Source organism: Mercenaria mercenaria, chromosome 13, assembly GCF_021730395.1.
Source record: "Mercenaria mercenaria strain notata chromosome 13, MADL_Memer_1, whole genome shotgun sequence".
Lineage (NCBI taxonomy): Eukaryota > Metazoa > Mollusca > Bivalvia > Venerida > Veneridae > Mercenaria > Mercenaria mercenaria.
The window spans coordinates 77,793,948-77,811,779 of record NC_069373.1 but is presented as its reverse complement, the minus strand read 5'-3'; the positions used below and the strand labels follow the sequence as shown (position 1 = coordinate 77,811,779).

The following is a 17,832-nucleotide window of genomic DNA, read 5'->3' as shown; positions in this document are numbered from 1 at the left end:
AAACAAGCGCGCTATTCACTAAGAAGTTATCTTTTAGGCTGAGTGGTGTCATGACACATATATCCATAACAATTTCTGGTCTGTATAAGTTCTGGTCGCAGCTTGGGTACTTCAAGTAAGTTTCATAAACACTGATCAAGAGATGCGAAGGAAGACGATGGACACAGGTCGACAAAGTAAAACCTAACATGTATGGTATATGTTTAAAGTCTACTTTACGCGCGCGTACGTAAATATGTAAGTTCACAAGTATTTGAAAATTTAAATTATTTTTAAGTGGTCGCGTATATGTAAATGCACTGTGATAAATGTGTGTAATATAACAAGCAAATTCAGTGAATTTATATACCCCGCCAAAATGTTGTTATGCGAATAAAGGGGCATATTTAACAAGATATTTTATTCCCAGATATAAACAAGTTATGTACAAAAGGACAGTGCAACGGTTTGCGTCCTTTTAGTTTGGGTCCTATTAGTTACAAAATCAAAGGAAAAAATCTATAAAGATCCATCAATGGATCACATTGTTTTCTAGGAATTTATGAATTTTTAAACAATCAAAAGACAAGAGCTCTGTAGTTACTGAAGATGTTCTGATGAAAGATACGCATACATCATGAAGACCCATCAATGGAATACATTTTTATGAGGGAATTTATGGATTGTTAAATAATTAGACGGCAATAACTCTGGTTAATGAAGAGATCCCGACTAAAGTGCGCGTGCACCACTGGCCTTAAGTAATCTATATATATATAAAGGTTCCTGAAAATCCATCAATAGGTTACTTAGATACAGACAAAAAGTTCTATTTTCTTACATAATAAAGGTGGGAACCTCTGCATTTAGTGGGTAAAGGGGAATAATACTATATGTGAGCAAAGGTCAAATGCTAATTAATTCAATGTGAGGATTGGTGATTTTAGCTAAAATGCTTTTTGAATTATAAGCATTTTCAATTTTTTTACCAAACAAGGGGAAAACTTCTTTTACTGGGTAAAGGGATGGGGTGGGGGTAATACTATGTGTGAGTACTGTATATAGGTTACGTGCTAATTAATAATTATGTGAGATTTGGTGATTTTAGCTGAAAAACTTTTGTCAACCTTTTTCAAACAAATCTGCCTTTACTGGGTCAATTGGAATAATATGTGTGAGCAAAGGTCACATGCTAATTAACAATTATGTCAGGTTTGGTAATTCTAGCTCAAATACATGGATTATCAACATTTTCAATTTCGGACGGACAGACATTGAACGAACAACGCCAAACAATATATCTCTGCCTTCGGCAGGGGATAATAATATATGTGCACATAAACTTTTTACAGGTGCCTGCGTAAATTTGCATGCGCGTGCATATATGGACGCGAAAATAGCCTACATATAATTTGATGCGCATGTCTGGCAAATATAAACGTTCACGCGTAATTTCACAAGGGTACGAGTGATTACAAATAAATATACGTGTACACGTATAAAATGTAAACGTGGACGTAAATAATTACGCGGACACGTATATTTTCATGCATGCACGTTCATTTTAACATGTGCACACACGCACAGCTATACTATCTACCCAAATGGTACACCATAAACATGAGCTTAACTGAGCTAAAAACAGTTGCAACTACTAAATATTGTACACTTCTAATTACACTGGCAAACACACTACATTTAAAGACAATATATTACTAAAATAACTACTGCCTAGTCCTGTATCCTTGACCTGTATTGTATGCAAATTACATGAGCACATAGTATGAGAGTTAGTACATAACCAACATGGTTTCCACTCACGTAGATCATGTGAAACCTAGTTGATATGTTTTTTACACGAACTCACTCAATCTGTTAAACGAAATCAGGTCCACGTTGCAATAATGGCTTTTGACGTTGTGGATCATAGAAGACTAGTGAGTATAATGGCATCGGTGGGGGGGGGGGGGGGGGGGGGGGGGGAGGGAGTAGTCTCAATTATTCGACTGCAATGCAGACCGATTTCACAGACTGACATTTACCGTATGTCTGCCTCTATGTATACGTACGTGGAGGAGTGATATTGACCTGTGCAAAAATTATCACAATATCACGACCCGCGTACAATAATAATAAGTTGGCCTTGGGGTGGGTATTCACTTTCATGAATTCAAGCATTTCTTGGCAATAGATCCCAGAAAGTAGTAGTAGAATTAGATGGGGCAGCTTCTTCAAAGGCTACTTTAGACTCCGGAGTACCCCAGGGTTCTGTTTCATGGTCTTTTCTATTTCTTCTCTTCATAAATGATCTTCCTGCCACTGTAGGTTCTAGTGTCAGACATTTTGCTAATGACTGCATGGTATATCGTGAGATTCGTTCAGTCATTGACACTCAGATACTACAAGATGATTTGGATAGTTTGGAAGAGTGGGAGAAGAAATGGAGGATGTCCTTCAATGTAGACAAGTGCCACATTATGCACATTACAAAATCTAAGCAGGCAGTTCGGACTAATTACTCTCTTCGTGGTAGTCCCTTGTCTGTTGTTCAACAAGCTACATACCTTGATCTAGAACTCTCTTTAAATCTTTCTTTGTTACCTCATATAAATAAGTAACTAGTAAAACCAGTCAAACATTAAGATTTTTGAGGCGTAACTTCCATTCGGCAAAACCTGAAAATAAAGCAACAGCATATAAACCTTAGTAAGACTTCAACTGGAATATAGCTCAGCGGTTTGGGATCCATTTCACGTATCAGGTATCAAGAAATTTGAAAGTGTTCAAAAAAGAGCAGCTAGATTTGTAACTAATAACTACCCTAAATCACCTGGTACTATCACAGATATTTTAACCAGCTGAATTGGGAATCACTTGAACGTAGAAGACAAAATGCTCGTCTCATTTTTTCCATAAAATTCATTACGGGCTTGTAGATAAAACACCTACACACTTCTTAACCCCTTACACATTAAATACCACACTCACCATCAGATTACATCAATTACTCATTCTTTCAAGAACAACAGTTGAATGGAACTTGCTACCGGTATATGTAGTCATTGCTGACAATGCTAAGCATCTAGGACAGCGCTGGCTACACTGACAAATATACCTTAGACATACAGAAAGCTTTTATCTTTTAACTGCACTAGCACTGCACTCTAATTTACGTTTTGCACACATTTTTATCACAACTGTTATTGTCCTCCTGTCTGGACTGAGTAGCTTGGGAGACTTGACAGTCTATCTCTTAACCCCCATGCATGGCCATTATATAGTCAGTTGTGACTGCTTGCTATTATCGAAGTAGAAGAAGCAATAAAAGTCCCCTTCATCATATTTGCTGCCATAAGAACAATATATTTTTTATATTAAAAATAGATAAATGGGTTGCATTATTCTACAAAATAATGTTCCACCATCTAAAACAAAGTTTCATCAAACCTTTATTTTTAAAGTAAACGCAGTCCTACGATCTATACTTTTTGTGATAGACAGCTGGAAGTACAGGGATCACTGGAGATACCACAGGTGAGGAACCCGAAATTCTATCCATAAGCCAGCACGATTTGTTAAGTCTATATAAAAAATACCCCTCTGTATAAAAAGACCCCCTCTATATAAAAACGTATATATAGTTATATATGTGAGGTGGTCTTTTTTATATAGACTAGTGTTGGCTTATGGATAGAAATCTATCTATCTATCTATCTATCTTCCATTTAGTCAAACCCCTGCTGGGGACCTAGACTTTGCGCGTCAACTAGCAAGAATGTTTAAAGAGTAAAAGTAGTGGTAAAAAGCAAGAAGGAAAAGGGTTAAACAAACAGGTTAAAAACAGGGCAGATGTATTTAAGGTGAGATGTGCTCAATCTGGCTTACAGTCTGACTGAACACTGGCCCAGACGAGCTGACAACATCTGAAGGCAAGGCATTCCAATGATACACTGTACGAGGGAAGAATGAAAATTTGTGATAGTTGGATGAGGGTGATACTTGAACGAATGGCTGGGAATGAGTGGTTCTGGTTCTGAAAGATCTAGTATTGGGTGTTAGGTAGTCCGGTAGTGGGATGGCGACCTGGTTATGCAAGATGTTATAGAACATAACCAGGCGCTGGTCAATGCGACGGAGTGCAAGGCGTCGCCAATTTAGGGAGGTCAGCATGTTGTTTACACTGGAAGTACGACCGTAATCACGCTTGGCCCAGCGTGCAGCCATGCGCTGCACAGACTCAAGCTGATCAATGAGAGTATCAGAGTGGGGGGACCACACAGTGGAACTGTACTCCAGCTGGGGCCGTACATGTTTTGTATGCTTGTGATTTTAACCCTTCTGAGTGCACTTTGATGTTACGTCTTAGAAAACCCAATGTTTGATTTGCTTTTTGGTGATCATTCCATGTAAGGTTGTGTGATATTGTTATGCCAAGGTATTTTGCAGGTGGTACTGTTTGTAAGATGGTATTGTGTAAAAGGTACTGTGTTGGTATAGGTGTTTTACGCTTAGTGATCTGTAATACTTGGCATTTAGATGGGTTGAATTTCATGTCCCATTTTGTTTCCCAGAGTTCCAGTTGTTGTAAGTCTTGCTGTAGTAGGCTTGAATGTGAAGATCTCGAGACAGTCAGAGAAAGATAGATAGCCGTGTCATTGGCAAAGAGTCGAACTTTAGAGTGTTTAACAAAGTCAGGTAGATCATTGATATAGATAAGAAATAAGAGAGGCCCGAGGACTGAACCCTGGGGAACACCTGAGGAGACTGGTATGGTGCCTGATGTGGACCCATTATATTATAACTGCAACTGACTGTGACCCGTCATCAAGGAAAGCTTTAATCCATTTAAGAGTTTGACCCCTTACAGTATAGAAATGCAGCTTGTAGAGTAGTTTTTCATGGTTGACCATATCGAACGCCTTTGAAAAATCAAGGAGTATGAGGTCAACTTGACTTTTCAGGTTCAAGAATTGAAGGATATCTTCTACTAACATTAGTAACTGAGTATTTTTCTCGGAAACCATGCTGCAATTCATAGAACACATCGTTCTTCGTGAAGTGTCTTGTTATGCTAGAGGATACAATGTGTTCCAGGGTTTTACACAAGATACAGGTAAGAGAGATTAGGCGATAGTTGGCTGGGTCTGACCTAGAGCCTTTCTTAAAGATGGGAGCGACATTCGCCATTTTCCATACATCGGCAGAGAAATCCAGCTAGTTTGTTACAGAGGAACAAAAAGTGATGTGCCTAACTACTCTGTAATGTCTTCTATCTATCTAATTTTCCAGAAATAATATATTTATACTTTTGAAGTTATCGGTAGTATCCATCTGTTGTGCCTGAAGGACGGACAGACGGACAGTAATGCGCAATGGCTATGTACTGGTTCATTTTGAGACGCCCCCTCGCCGCGCCCCCTTTCAATTATTTGACGCAAATTGTTATTTTCACATAGCACCGGTTACCCTGCGACCTTCACCTTCTTATGATTTACATGTTTCTTAATGATAAAAGATCATTTTCAGTGTTTTATAAGCCAGAGGAAAACATGAGACTTACCAGCACTATACAACAGATAAAGACAGTTGTCTGTGGCATGTCAGGCGGCGTTGACAGTGCTGTTTCAGCCTTGATATTAAAATTGAAAGGTATTCTAACTGTCAGGGATAGCAACACTAAATATTTTTACTAAATTTCCTATGTTTATAAGGTTATAACACACTAAATAGCCACCACTATATAGGTATGAAGGTATTAAATGCATCCGCTACTATTTTCTGTATAAAATTAACAACTTATAACATATTTTTATCAAGACTTCTAGCCTTTCACTTCCTGCGAGACTACCCTTGTCTTGAAGGTCTGTCTTTAGGCAATCAAAATATACCCAAAAAATATGGGGTCGACCATAATGCAGTGAAACCATGGTCACGTGACTGAGACACGTGATGGAAACGCTAATATTGCGTAGGTAGACATCAGGAAATACCTACTTTCACTTTCATTTTACAAGGCAGCTTCAAATCAACTTTTGAAGCATATAACGTAGCTTAAAATCATCTGCGGACATTCCTTTTTACAATCAAGCATCAATAAAGCTTATATCTGGCATGAAAAGGGCCTTTACTAGGCGGGAAAATTGCACTATATATTGATATGGACTACATTCGAGTGGACCACGGAGGCATATCCGGCCAATTGCCCCCTTCATGCCTATAAGAAATACCAAAGTTTTCAAAATCGTTCTGTTGCAGTCAATTACTGTACGTAAGTCAATTGTCAACAATTTTGCCAACTTTCAGTTTGAAAGAATGGCTACTGTCGGAATTATGCCACATTCAGACAGACAGTCCACACCTGCAAAAAACGTGTCAGGGGCATAGATAATGCCAACTTTTCATTAAATATAGTATCATACGGCCTTACTTTTCTTATTTCTATAATTCGTTTGCAAGAAACAGCTAGAAGTACAAGAAAAAAAATCGATTTCTGTCATTCTTACCTAAAATGGTGTCGCTGATGCAAAACAGAGATGTGGGGAATCACCTTAAAAACAGAATTTTGCCTACTTTCCGAAAAAATCTCAAATTTGCCCAAAATATGCAAATGATATGCCATGTTTGTCTTAAAATGGTGCTTATTGCTCAATTCTGACCAGAAAGTACCAGTTTTACATCGGTTCAAGCAATTTTCACGAAGTGCGAATTTTTCATTTTTAGGTATGAAGGTATTAAATGCATCCGCTACTATTTTCTATATAAAATTAACAACTTATAACATATTTTTATCAAGACTTCTAGCCTTTCACTTCCTGCGAGACTACCCTTGTCTTGAAGGTCTGTCTTTAGGCAATCAAAATATACCCAAAAAATATGGGGTCGACCATAATGCAGTGAAACCATGGTCACGTGACTGAGACACGTGATGGAAACGCTAATATTGCGTAGGTAGACATCAGGAAATACCTACTTTCACTTTCATTTTACAAGGCAGCTTCAAATCAACTTTTGAAGCATATAACGTAGCTTAAAATCATCTGCGGACATTCCTTTTTACAATCAAGCATCAATAGAGCTTATATATGGCATGAAAAGGGCCTTTACTAGGCGGGAAAATTGCACTATATATTGATATGGACTACATTCGAGTGGACCACGGAGGCATATCCGGCCAATTGCCCCCTTCATGCCTATATTCTATATAAAATGACAAGTTTTCACAATGCTGCAATACACACCTAGACCCATTTTAAATTTCTTTAACTTGCATTTTCTTGTAGAGCAACATTTATACTGTAAAAATATCTAATGAAAAGTAGGGGTCATGTTTGATGCAAGAAAAATATTTCTGGTCAAACGGACACACCGTAATTTTTACACTGAAATGACAATCACAATTTAGGGTAGGGGTGTATGAATAAATTTCACATGTTAAATCAGTTTGGAGTCTTTTTTTCAACATGCAAATGCTACCAGTATGTCAAGTATAGGCATGCAATATGATTTCAACCAGTATATAGCAATGATTTCAAGGAAAAATCCTTCTTACAGCAAAAAAAACTGAGAACTATTTGAATCCGCCATTATGCAACTACCATTTTTTCATAGGTGCTCAGGCTATTTAGTGTCTGTATGCCATAATCAGTATCCTGGCATCAGGTGCACATGTGCCTGTCCAGTCTTGGTGCCCATATGGGTGTCTCTCCCCCCCCCCCCCCCCCCCCACCACCAAAAAAAAGAAGTTAAAAACCACTCTTTTTTTTTTCTGATATCTCCTTGGTTCGAGCCTCTTATAAATCTTTTAGGGTTGTGCATATTTTTGTAAACCTGTTCCATTAAAAAAATTTTGTTTTTTCGTACAAAAATATTTAAATGGACAATAAAAATTACAATGTTATCATCTTTTATATGAACTTTTTTGCAAGAGACTGAAGGAGGTCATGCAAACTCCACATCATTTTAAAACTTTCTCATCGATTCGAGCCCTATGTTTGGTAGGTCAATAAGTGTTAATGTTTACACAGTCTATTTCCATAAAGCAAATTTCTATAAAGATTGACTTCTTGTTCACTTGTTACAACAAATATGCTCAGGATGCTTTTAATTTGAAATTTTGGGTCACAATATTGCCCACTGTGTAATTTCCTTTTGAAATAAGCAATTTTTTATGTAAAATATTAAAAGAGTTATTTACTCAATTTTCCAGTGGTTTCATGACTAATATTTTGTAAGGCATTTTAAAATGTAAATGACACAAGTTTCTGGTGGAAGAACATGCTACTTCAGTACTTGAGCATGAATTTTACTAAAACACAAGGGCTCGAATCGGCGAGAAACAGGCATATATACTCTTATATGGAAAAGGTGCTTGTGTTGCCGTAACGCTATGGAGGTTTACTAGGACACGCTGTTGAACAACCAAAATGTCCAGTTCAGTAACAGCTGTGACTACCTTGCTGCAATTACACATCACGCATTTATAAAATAGTAAACAATCTTGTTTTGCCTAGTTAACAGCCTTAACCCACTTACATTTAAATTTAAACAAGCCAAATTGTCTAGACACTTGCAAAATAACAGTGACGATCGGCCATTTTGTTTCAAAACGAAAGTAGAAAACCTATTCCGTTGTTGGCGTCTTAGAATTTAAATGTAAGTTATTTAAGGTTGTATACTAGGTAGAATAGGATTGTTTACTGTTTCCTAATGTCCGATGTGTAAATGGCAGCAGGGTAGCTTGGGGTGCGACACCTTATGTACCAGTCACTTTATGTACCAGACACTTTATGTACCACTTTGACACTTTGTGTACCACCTATATATTATATAGTAATTGTATCTCATTGTGTAGCACTGTCAATATGTGATAATTACCTGTGAAAACAACTTTGATTTAATCAGCTTAAGTCCATAGAATGTTGTTAACATTCCTATATGCATATAAATTACCTTATTAATTATGACAATTAACATTTAATGTAGTGAAAAAACATTTCAAGTAACATAAAATAAAACATTTTCATCAAATCAAAACAAAAATGATCATCTACTATATATCATATATGTGGTACATAAGGTGTCCAAAGTGGTACATAAAGTGCTGGTACATAAAGTGTCTGGTACATAAAGTGACACATTCGGTAGCTTGCACTGGTACTGAACTGGACATTTTGGTTGTTCCACAGTGTGTCCTAGTAAACATCCATAGCGTTACGGCAACACAAGCACCTTTTCCAAATAAGAATATAATTCTATAGGAAAAAAAAAATTCAATTTGTGTTTTTAATTTTTTTTGTTTTTGTTTTTAAGGGGGCGGCACCCATATGGGCACCAAGACTGGACAGGCACCTGTGATCATGTGTTCTCGACAGTCTTAACAAAAACAGGCATACTTAAAAAATAAATAAGATAAACTCATCTTTCAAATTACCGTTTCCTCAAAATTTTACCCTTCCTGATCATCCTATTTTAAAAAATACACAATTTTATTTTCGTTGAGTTCACCACAGTAGTACATTTTATCAGTGACCTACTTTCTAGGTCCAGGAAGCACCTGTCATATATTCCCGAGCTATATTTAGAAACTGATATTTTTACCATTTCTGTTAAAATCACTGTTTTGAAACTCTATCACTGCGAAAGGTATATAATTTTGAAATATCACCTGTTTTTTGCTCACCTGAGCAATGCTCAGGTGAGTTTTTGTGATCGCTCGATGTCCGGGTCTGTCTGTCTGTCGTCTGTCTGTCTGTCTGTCAACATGCTTGTGTATGCGATACAGGCTGTATTTTTCAATTGATCTTCATGAATTTAGGTCAGAATGATAACCTTGATGAATCTAGGCCAAGTTCGAAAATGGGTCATCTGGAGTCAAAAACTAGGTCACTAGGTCAAATCAAAGAAATACCTTGTGTATGCAGTAGAGGTTGTATTTTTATGCCCCCCTTTGAAAAAGGAGGGGTATATTGTTTTGCAGATGTCGGTCGGTCGGTCTGTCGGTCGGTCGGAATGTAGACCTATCCATTTCCGGATGATAACTCAAGAACGCTTGGGCCTAGGATCATGAAAGTTGATAGAGAGGTTAGTCGTCACCAGCAGATGACCCCTATTGATTTTGAGGTCTGTATGTCAAAGGTCAAGGTCACAGTGACCCTGAATAGTAAAACGGTTTCCGGATGATAACTCAAGAACACTTGGGCCTAGGATCATGAAAGTTGATAGGGAGGTTGATAATGACCAGCAGATGACCCCTATTGATTTTGAGGTCAGTATGTTAAAGGTCAAGGTCACAGTGACCCTGAAGAGTAAAACGGTTTCCGGATGATAACTCAAGAACGCTTAGGCCTAGGTTCACGAAAGTTGATAGGGAGGTTGGTCATGACCAGCAGATGATCCCTATTGATTTTGAGGTCAGTATGTCAAAGGTCAAGGTCACAGTGACCAGGAACAGTAAAATGGTTTCCAGGCAATAACTCAAGAACGCTTGGGCCTAGTGTCAGGAAAATTGATATTAGGTTGGCCATGGCCAGCAGATGACCCCTATTGATTTTGAGGTCATTAGGTCAAAGGTCAAGGTCACATTGGCCAGGAACAGTTAAATGGTTTCTGATCTTCTTGTCCAAAACCATAGGGCCTAGGGCTTTGATATTTGGTATGTAGCAAAATCTAGTGGTCCTCTACCAAAATTGTTCAGATTATTTCCCTGGGGTCAAATATGGCCCCAGCCCTAGGGTCACATGGTTTATATAAACTTATATAGGAAAAAACTTTGAAAAACCTCTTGTCCAAAACCACAGGGCCTAGGGCTTTGATATTTTGTATATGACATCATCTAGTGATCCTCTACTAAGATTATTCAAATTATTCCCCTAGGGTCAAATATGGCTCCGCCCTGGGGGTCACATGGTTTACATATACTTATATAGGGAAAAACCTTGAAAATCTTCTTGTCCAAACCACAAAGTCTATGGCTTTGGTATTTTGTAATGTAGCATCATTTAGTGGTTCTCTACCAAGTTTGTTCAAGTTATCTCTCTCGGATCAAATATGGCCCTGCCTCAGAGGTCAAATGGTTCATATAGACTTATATAGGGAAAAACTTAGAATCTTCATGTCCATAACTTACATCATTCAAATTTGGACCACATGTATAGTTTTGAGTGGAAAGATGAACCTTGACATGAGTTGACCTTGATCTTGACCTAGTGACCTACTTTCACATTTCTGTACCTACAGCCTTCAAATTTGGACCACATGCATAGGTTTGTGTACTGAAAAAAACTTTGACCTTGTTATTGACCTAGTGACCTACTTTCACATTTTTGAAGGTACAGGCTTCAAATTTGGACCACATGCATAGTTTTTTGTTCCAAAATAAAATTTGACCTTGATTTTGACCTAGTGACCTGCTTACACATTTCTCAAGCTACAGCCTTCAAATTTGAACCACAAGCGTACTTTTGTGTACTGAAATGAACTTTGATCTTGAGATTGACCTAGTGACCTACTTTCACATTTCTGAAGATACAGGCTTCAAATTTGGACCACTTGCATAGTTTTATGTTCCGAAATAAAATTTGACCTTGATTTTGACCTAGTGACCTACTTTCACATTTCTCAAGCTACAGCCTTCAAATTTGAACCACATGCATAGTTTTGTGTACCGAAATGAACTTTTATCTTGAGATTGACCTAGTGACCTACTTTCACATTTTTGAAGGTACAGGCTTCAAATTTGGATTGCATGCATATTTTTGTGTTCTGAATTGAAATTTGACATTGATTTTTATCTATTACCTACTTTCACATTTCTCAAGCTACAGCCTCCAGATTCGAAGCACATGCATAGTTCTGTTTACCGAAATGAACTTTACCTTGGAATTGATCTAGTGACCTACTTTCACATTTCTCAAGCCACCGCTTTCAAATTTGGACCACATACACATTGTTTTGTACCTAAATGAAATTTGACCTTGATTTTGACCTTGAGCTAGTCTTGAAATTTGGAACATTCAAAAACGGCTCAGTGGATGGCGCCAAGATCAATCTGTAATCTCTTGTTAGGTTAATAGGTTAAAGGTCAAGGTCAGAGTAAACCAGAATGGTAGAACTTTTGTTTACAGTGAGCATATAATTTCTGTTCCTTGTGCAATTACTGAATGCATCAAGGGGGGCATTTCGTGTTCAACGAGCTCTTGTTCAATTGATCTTCATGAATTTTGGTCAGAATGATTACCTTGATGAAATCAAGGCCAGATTCGAAAATGGGTCATCTGGGGTCAAAAACTAGGCCACCAGGTCAAATTGTAGAAAAACCTTGTGTATGCGATAGAGGCTGTATTATTCAACTGATCTTCATGAAATTTTGTCAGAGTGATTTTGGAGTTATGGCCCTTGAATTACCAAAAATCGGTCTTTTTACTCTTGTCCGCACTCTAATTCGAATATTTCTCATCCAATCTTCACCAAACTTAAACAGATGTGTTTGACCATGAGACCTCGGCCAAGTTCGATAACTAGCCAAATCGGTCCAGGCATTTTGGAGCTACGGCTCTTGAATTATCAAAAAATTGGCGTTTTTACTCATGTCCGCACTCTTAATCAAACATTTCTCATCCAATCTTCACCAAACTTGAACAAAATGTGTTTGACCATGAGTCCTTGGCCAAGTTCGATAACTAGCCAGATCGATCCAGGCATTTTGGAGTTACGGCCCTTGAATTATCGAAAAATCAGCCTTTTTACTCTTGTCTGCTCTCTAAGTTGAACATTTCTCATCCGATCTACACCAAACTTGAACAAAATGTGTTTGACCATGAGACCTCAGCCAAGTTCGATAACTAGCCAAATCGATCCAGGCATTTTAGAGTTACGGCCCTTGAATTACCGAAAAAATCCGTCTGTTTACTCTTGTCCGCTCTCTAAGTCGAACATTTCTCATCCGATCTTCACCAAACTTGAACAAAATGTGTTTGGCCAAAAGACCTTACCCAAGTTCGATAACTAGCCAAATCCGCCCAGGCACTTTTGATTTATGGCCCTTGAATTACTGATTGGATCCACTTATCCAGACCATCTAATTGAATCCACTCGTCTAAAACATCTAGAGAAACTAACATTTTTCATAGGGGCAGTTGTGGGAGACATGCACTTTTCTCAAAAGCATCTCTAGTTTTCAATTGATTTTCATGAAATTTGGTCAGAATGATTGCCTTGATGAAATCTAGGTCGAGTTAGAATATGGGTCATCTGAGATTAAAAACTAGGTCACTAGGTCAAATTATAGAAAAACTTTGTGTATGCGATAGAGACTGTATTTTTCAATTGATTTTCGTGATTGATGAAATCTAGGTCGAGTTTGAATATGGGTCATCTGGGGTCAAAAAGTAGGTCACTATGTCAAATCAAATAAAAAACTTGTGTATGAGATAGATACTGTATTTTTCAATTAATCTTTATGAAATTTGGTCAGAATGATTGCCTTGATAAAATCTAGATAAAATTTGAATATGGGTCATCTTGGGTCAAAAACTAGGTCACTGGGATATATTTAAGAAAGTACCTATTTAAATTCAAGAGACCACATTTTTGGTCCAATCTTAATGAAAATTGGCCAGAATATTTGTTTCCATGAAATCACTAGGTCAAACAAGCTAACACTGTTATGGTGTGTTTTTCAGATGAGCGACCTAGGGCAAACTTGGCCCTCTTGTATAAAAATAGAATTTTACATTATTTTCTTAACATTTCTAAATTAAAACAATGGGTATGCACAAATGATATGGCTGCTCTGCAACTTATCTGACAATTGAAATAATTCAAAAACCTAAAATTTCTACATATTTTTCAAAACCTACCGATATCAATATCAAAAGGCTATATGCTGAACTTCTTTTAAAAGTTAACACTTTTTAGCTCACCTGAGCACAAAGTGCTCAGGGTGAGCTATTGTGATCGCTCACCGTCCAGCGTCCGTCTGTCTGTCCGTCCGTCCGGCGCCCATCTACACTTTCCTTTAGACAACATCTCCTCCTAAACCACCAGGCCAATTTTTATGAAACTTCACAGGGATGTTCCATGGATGGTCCCCTTTAAAAATTATTCAAAGAATTGAATTCCGTACTGAACTCTGGTTGCCATGGCAACCGAAAGGAAAAACTTTAAAAATCTTCTTCTCAAAATCAGAAGCCCTAGAGCTTAGATATTTGATGGGAAGCATTGCCTAATGGAACTCTACCAAGTTTGTTCAGATCATGACCTCCGGTTCAAAATTGACCCCACCCCAGGGGTCACTTGATTTTACTTATGAAAATCTTCAAAAAATTTCTAAAAATAAACCAGAAGGCCTAGAGCTTAGATATTTCACATGTAGCATTGCCTAGTGGACCTCTACAAAATTTGTTTAAATCATGACACCCAGGGTCAAAATTGACCCCGCCCCAGGGGTCACTTGATTTTACATAGGAAAATCTTAAAAAATCTTCTTCTCAAAAACCAAAAGCCCTAGAGCTTATATATATGGTGTGAAGTATTGCCTAATGGACCTCTACCAAGTTTGTTCAAATCATGACCCCGGGGTTAAAATTGACCCCGCTCCTGGGGTTACTTGATTGTACATAGGAAAATCTTAAAAAATCTTCTTCTCAAAAAGCATAAGCCCTGGAGCTTTGATATTTGACATGTGGCATTGCCTAGTGGACCTCTACTAAAGTTGTTCAAATCATGACCCTGGGGTCAAAATTGACCCCGCCCTAGGGGTCACTTAATTTTACATATGAAAATCTTCAAAAAAAATTCTAAACATAAACCAGAAGGCCTAGAGCTTTGATATTTGACCTGTAGCATTGCCTAGTGGACCTCTACTAAATTTGTTCAAATCATGACCCCGGGGTCAAAATTGACCCCGCCTTAGCGGTCACTTAATTTTACATATGAAAATCTTCAAAAAATTTCTAAAAATAAACCAGAAAGCCTAGAGCTTAGATATTTCACATTTAGCATGGCCTAGTGGACCTCTACAACATTTGTTCAAATAATGACCCCCATGGTCAAAATTGACCCCGCCCCAGGGGTCACTTGATTTTACATATGAAAATCTTCAAAAAATTTCTAAAAATAAACCAGAAGGCCTAGATCTTAGATATTTGACATGTAGCATTGCCTAGTAGACTTCTACAAAAAAAATTCAAATCATGACCCCTGGGGTTAAATTGGCTCCGCCCCTTGGGGTTACTTGATTATACATAGAAAAATCTTTAAAATTTTCTAAAAAAAAAACAGAAGGCCTAGAGCTTAAATATTTGACATGTAGCATTGCCTAGTGTACCTCTACAAAAATTGTTCAAATCTTGACCCCCCCCCCCCCACCCAGGGTCAAATTGACCCAGCCCCAGGGTAACTTGATTGTGCATAGGGAAATCTTCATAAATTTGCTAAAAATAAACCAGAAGGCCTAGATCTTGTTCAAGTAAGCAACTCTACTCAGGTGAGCGATTTAGGGCCATCATGGCCCTCTTGTCTTCTAAAATATTTCCTTTACAGATAGTCCTGATTTATATCTGAGAAAATGAATATATGTTTCAGTTCTTTCACGTAACGCTTATTGCTGCTTTACGCAGTCCACATATCTTACAGTGGAAATCAGGCAGATTGATTTCATCAAGGTTTATTTTGATCGACATCTGGTGCAGAAGTTTTGATAGCAATAATGATGCTTGACGGAAGATTTATGGATATATTCTAACTTTTATACCATGTTAGAAGTTACATTAAGATTTTCTAGCTTAATTATATAATTTGAAATCAGACTGAAACTGTCTTGCTTTGACTCTAGGTAAACTATTTATATTTTACATTTTTAAAACAGCAGACACAATGTTTACACTCGTGTATATTTACTTGCGAGGATTATGTTGCATGCAAAAATATACAGGCGATTTCCATAATAGCTTAAAATACATGTATGTCGAGAACACATGACTTCGGGATACCAGTATCTTTGTTTTCTAAATTTCTATATCTTTCCTCAAACTACCAGTACCTTTTGCATAATATTCAGGGGTGACTGACATGGCATACAATGTAGACATGTTGACAAAATGGCTCATCACCTCCCTATAATATAGGCTATATTGATTGTAGGAAGTGTCTAGCCATCCGGAGGGCTAGAACGCAGGCTAGGCGTCCTCAAGGGATTTTCTAGCCGTCCGGTAATTGATTTCTTATTGAATAAGTAATGATTTTATATAGTTTTAAATGTTATTTACTTAAGATATCAATATTTATCTGATATTTCAGTCGATAAAACGAATGAGATCGTGTTTGTATAAAAATCCGTTGATATTCTATATTTAGAAATGATAAAACATCGATCGCCGAACGTCCATGTTATTTTGTTAAAAGTGATGTTTTTCTAACGGCCTTAACTTAAATTGTTAAAACACAAATTTATATATATTTTTGAAGAATGGAAAGCTTATAAAACAAGCAATTCATTAATTATGTCTCCCACCACACAGTGGTGTGGGAGACATATTGATTTACTCCAGTCTGTGTGTCTGTCTGTCACAAAGCTTGTCCGCACTCTAAGTCGAACATTTCTCATCCGATTTTCACCAAAATTGAACAAAATGTGTTTGACCATAAGACCTTGGCCAAGTTCGATAACTAGCCAAATGGAGTTATGGCCCTTGAATTACCAAAAATCGGTCTTTTTACTCCTGTCCGCACTCTAATTCGAATATTTCTCATCCAATCTTCACCAAACTTAAACAAAATGTGTTTGACCATGAGACCTCGGCCAAGTTCGATAACTAGCCAAATCGGTCCAGGCATTTTGGAGCTACGGCCCTTGAATTACCGAAAAATTGGCCTTTTTACTCATGTCTGCGTTCTTAATCAAACATTTCTCATCCAATCTTCACCAAACTTGAACAAATTGTGTTTGACCATGAGACCTCAGCCAAGTTCGATAACTAGCCAAATCGGTCCAGGCATTTTGGAGTTATGGCCCTTGAATTATTGAAAAATCGGCCTTTTTACTCTTGTCCACACTCTTAAGTCGAACATTTCTCATCTGATCTTCACCAAACTTGAACAAAATGTGTTTGACCATGAGACCTCGGCCAAGTTCGATAACTAGCCAAATCGATCCTGGTATTTTAGAGTTACGGCCCTTGAATTACCGAAAAAATCCGTCTGTTTACTCTTGTCCGCTCTCTAAGTCGAACATTTCTCATCCGATCTTCACCAAACTTGAACAAAATGTGTTTGGCCATAAGACCTTACCCAAGTTCGATAACTAGCCAAATCCGCCCAGGCACTTTTGATTTATGGCCCTTGAATTACTGATTGGATCCACTCATCCAGACCATCTAATTGGATCGACTCGTCTAAAACATCTAGAGAAACTAACATTTTTCATAGGGGCAGTTGTGGGAGACATGCGCTTTTCTCAAAAGCATCTCTAGTTAATTTTGACTATTATTTGGAAATAAAATGGATTAATTATGAACGCTTAACTACTGTTTTTCTAAAAGTTTTGAACATCACACTGCCGCTATTGAAATTAAATGTTATTTAAAACAGTTATTCACAAAAAATACTTGAATATTAAAATATGAAAATTGTAAGTTCTTCAAAAATGTTTTAATTTTGAAAATCCAGTGAAAAAAATGTTAAAATTTAAAAATTCCATTCCAGTAAAAGCTATCAGATGAACAGATTTTAATGAGTGACATCATGGCGATCTCGCCATTATTGATTTCGGCAAACTTTCGTTTTATGGGCTGAATAATGCAGTGATTTATTGAAAATCTTTAGTATGTATTCACACAAATTTTTTTTGGCAGATAA

General features: G+C 37.3%; 1 protein-coding gene across 3 annotated transcripts in view; it reads left to right on the top strand.

Annotated features, from left to right (window-relative positions):
- The first annotated feature begins 5,431 nt into the window (after nt 1–5,431).
- The window catches only part of LOC123529403 (mitochondrial tRNA-specific 2-thiouridylase 1-like), a 31,244-nt gene continuing 18,843 nt past the window's right edge, over nt 5,432–17,832 (top strand). Inside the window, exon 1 of one of the 3 annotated variants that reach the window (XM_045309731.2) lies at nt 5,432–5,628. In XM_045309731.2, the coding sequence (XP_045165666.2) occupies nt 5,466–5,628 (163 nt within the window). In that variant the 5' untranslated portion in view covers nt 5,432–5,465. Of the gene's footprint in view, nt 5,629–5,657; nt 5,724–15,668; nt 15,812–17,832 lie in introns of those variants that run through there. The other 2 variants (XM_053522398.1, XM_053522399.1) reach the window with 2 other exon arrangements.